This window comes from Acanthamoeba castellanii (assembly GCF_000313135.1).
Source record: "Acanthamoeba castellanii str. Neff unplaced genomic scaffold scf7180000084761, whole genome shotgun sequence".
NCBI classification, from domain to species: Eukaryota; Discosea; order Longamoebia; family Acanthamoebidae; genus Acanthamoeba; species Acanthamoeba castellanii.
Genome location: NW_004457596.1, coordinates 52679 through 54657, shown reverse-complemented (window position 1 = coordinate 54657; position 1979 = coordinate 52679). Strand labels below are relative to the sequence as shown.

The following is a 1979-nucleotide window of genomic DNA, read 5'->3' as shown; positions in this document are numbered from 1 at the left end:
GAGCGCTAGGTGCAGGCGACAGCAGGCTTCATTCGTCGTTGCGGGGTGGTGCATCAAACAGGCTCTGCACACCTCTGCGCATGTTGTGGTAAAACTTGAGCGTGCCCGAGACGTCATCCTCAAACGTCTTTAGCTTCTGCTGGATGAGCCGCTGCAGCTGGCTGTCGCTACGACTCTTGGTATCGGTAGATGGCGGTAATGGTGCTGTGGCGGCTGTAGTCTTGGCGACTCGTGTCTCTGGCTCGCCATTCTCCTCGCTGTCCGTGGCGTCGCTCTTGGGCGCGTGACGCTTCTCGTTCTTCAGTTCTGATCCCCTTCGCTTCGGTTGGGACGTCCGCTCTTCCGCCGCCTCCTGGCGTAGGTCATCGAACAGGCTGCTGAGCTGACCCAGCGTTCCTCGATCCATCATCTGCATCACCTCTGCGCGCGCACACCGATCCATCAACAACCAGCGTCTAAACAGCGCACACGCTATGCACGCGCACGGGAGGAAAGAAAGAACAAAAAGCATGAACTAAAGTGGAAGGTGCACCCTCGTCGGCAAGCGGGGTGACGTAGTTCGCCGGTATGCGCCCGCACTCGCCGTCGGGGTGGATGGCGAGCACCCACCGCACCCCGCGACCAAGGCTACCGGTCGCGCTGACAGTGGTGGCCTCTCCAGACCCGCTGCCGCCCCGCTCACGCCCCACCACGGGGGCGGGGTTGGTGCGGTGGACGAAGGCGGCGAGGGAGAGAGGGCACGCGAGGAGCACTTCATCGCGGCTGAAGGTGAGGTCACCCTTCTCCATGCCCGTGTAGCTGAACCGAGCCCGGCAGAACGCCACCGGCTTCTTCTCCGCCCACTCGGCTCTTCCCGACATGCAACGAGCTTGGAGAAGATGAGAAGATGAAGATGATACCAGACTCGCCAACTGCAGAGAAGCAAACGGCTCCAAGCTTTGACCTGTCTCCGAGGCGCCTGTGTAACTTTACAGCAACAGCCGTTGCCAAGTTTTCTTTTCATTTTTCAAAAGAAAAAATAAGAATAAAAATTCAAGAAGGCGATCCATCCGGCGATGGACGACAGGGCTACGTACCAAGCGCTGCACGATTACTTGTTCGAGAATGAATCGGCTCTCGAGATCTCGTTCGCCGAGTTTCAAGAGTGCTTTCCCAAGAAACATCAGAAATCGGCAGAAATCAAGCGATTGTACCAGGAGGTGAAGAAGGGGCAGCAGGAAGCGAAGCGAACAGTCGTGGCCAATCTGAAGAGCGAGTATGCGTTGGTGAGGGGCCGGCCTGAGGACGAAGAGATCAAGGAGACCCTTGCGGTGCTCAAGGAGGTCGAGCAGGACCTGGAACCAGAGTACAAGCACGCGGTAGAGGACCTGGTCGATCTGCAAGAGCAACTGCACACGCTGGAAGACAAGCTCAACAATCTGGCCGAGCACGACCGACCCCTCAAGAAGGCAAAGTTCGACCTGCCCGCCCTCCACGATCTGAAGGACCGATTAAACGTTGATTGAACAGCCCTGTGTGCATCTTATGTACTTCCATCTGGTTCTCTTGTTCTCGTTCAACCCTTCTTGGCCTCCTTTCTCGATTGTACCTGCGACGTAGAGGCGGCAGCCTTGCCGCTCGTCGACTTCTTCCACAGCCTCCTCCGCTTCGCCTTCTTCTTCTGGGTGGCCTCGTCGGGGCTCTCCTGCTGCCGCTCGCCTCCTCTTCTCTTGCGCTCGCTCTCCTCCTTCCGTGACAATAAGGTAACGTTAGTCTTTCATCAAAGCTTGGCGTGTGCGTGCGTGCGTGCGTGTCTCACCCTCTCCTTCCACAGACGTGTCCCCCTGTGTGCGGGTCCAGGCCTAAGCAGAACACAGCTCACCCGCCTGCTGGAGCTGTAGGCCTACCTTCTTGGAGATGGGCACGCTCTTCCTGCTGCTGCTGATCTTGCTACTCTTGCCGCCGAGCCTGCTGCCGCTGCTGCTGCTGCTGCTCGTGAG

General features: G+C 58.3%; 3 protein-coding genes and 1 pseudogene across 3 annotated transcripts in view; 2 read left to right on the top strand and 2 right to left on the bottom strand.

The window, feature by feature from the left end:
* ACA1_226690 (phosphoribulokinase / uridine kinase superfamily protein) overlaps window positions 1–133 on the top strand; it is a gene marked incomplete at both ends in the record, with an annotated part of 2307 nt that extends 2174 nt beyond the window's left edge. The window contains one exon of the mRNA XM_004346437.1: window positions 62–133. Within this exon, the coding sequence (XP_004346487.1) occupies window positions 62–133 (72 nt within the window). The remainder of the gene's footprint in view (window positions 1–61) is intronic.
* Window positions 134–300: 167 nt separating this feature from the next.
* ACA1_226680 (uncharacterized protein) lies at window positions 301–860 on the bottom strand (the record flags this gene model as incomplete). Its single annotated transcript, XM_004346436.1, is given in 3 exon segments — window positions 301–319; window positions 333–420; window positions 533–860. 3 exon segments carry the CDS (start codon window positions 858–860, stop codon window positions 301–303), a joined length of 435 nt encoding a protein of 144 aa, XP_004346486.1.
* A 195-nt stretch (window positions 861–1055) lies between these two features.
* ACA1_226670 (uncharacterized protein) lies at window positions 1056–1505 on the top strand (the record flags this gene model as incomplete). The annotated part of the gene is made up of 1 exon (XM_004346435.1): window positions 1056–1505. The coding sequence occupies one exon, from the start codon at window positions 1056–1058 to the stop codon at window positions 1503–1505; it is 450 nt and encodes a 149-aa protein (XP_004346485.1).
* Window positions 1506–1555: 50 nt separating this feature from the next.
* Window positions 1556–1979, bottom strand: part of ACA1_226560 — a 745-nt pseudogene continuing 321 nt past the window's right edge.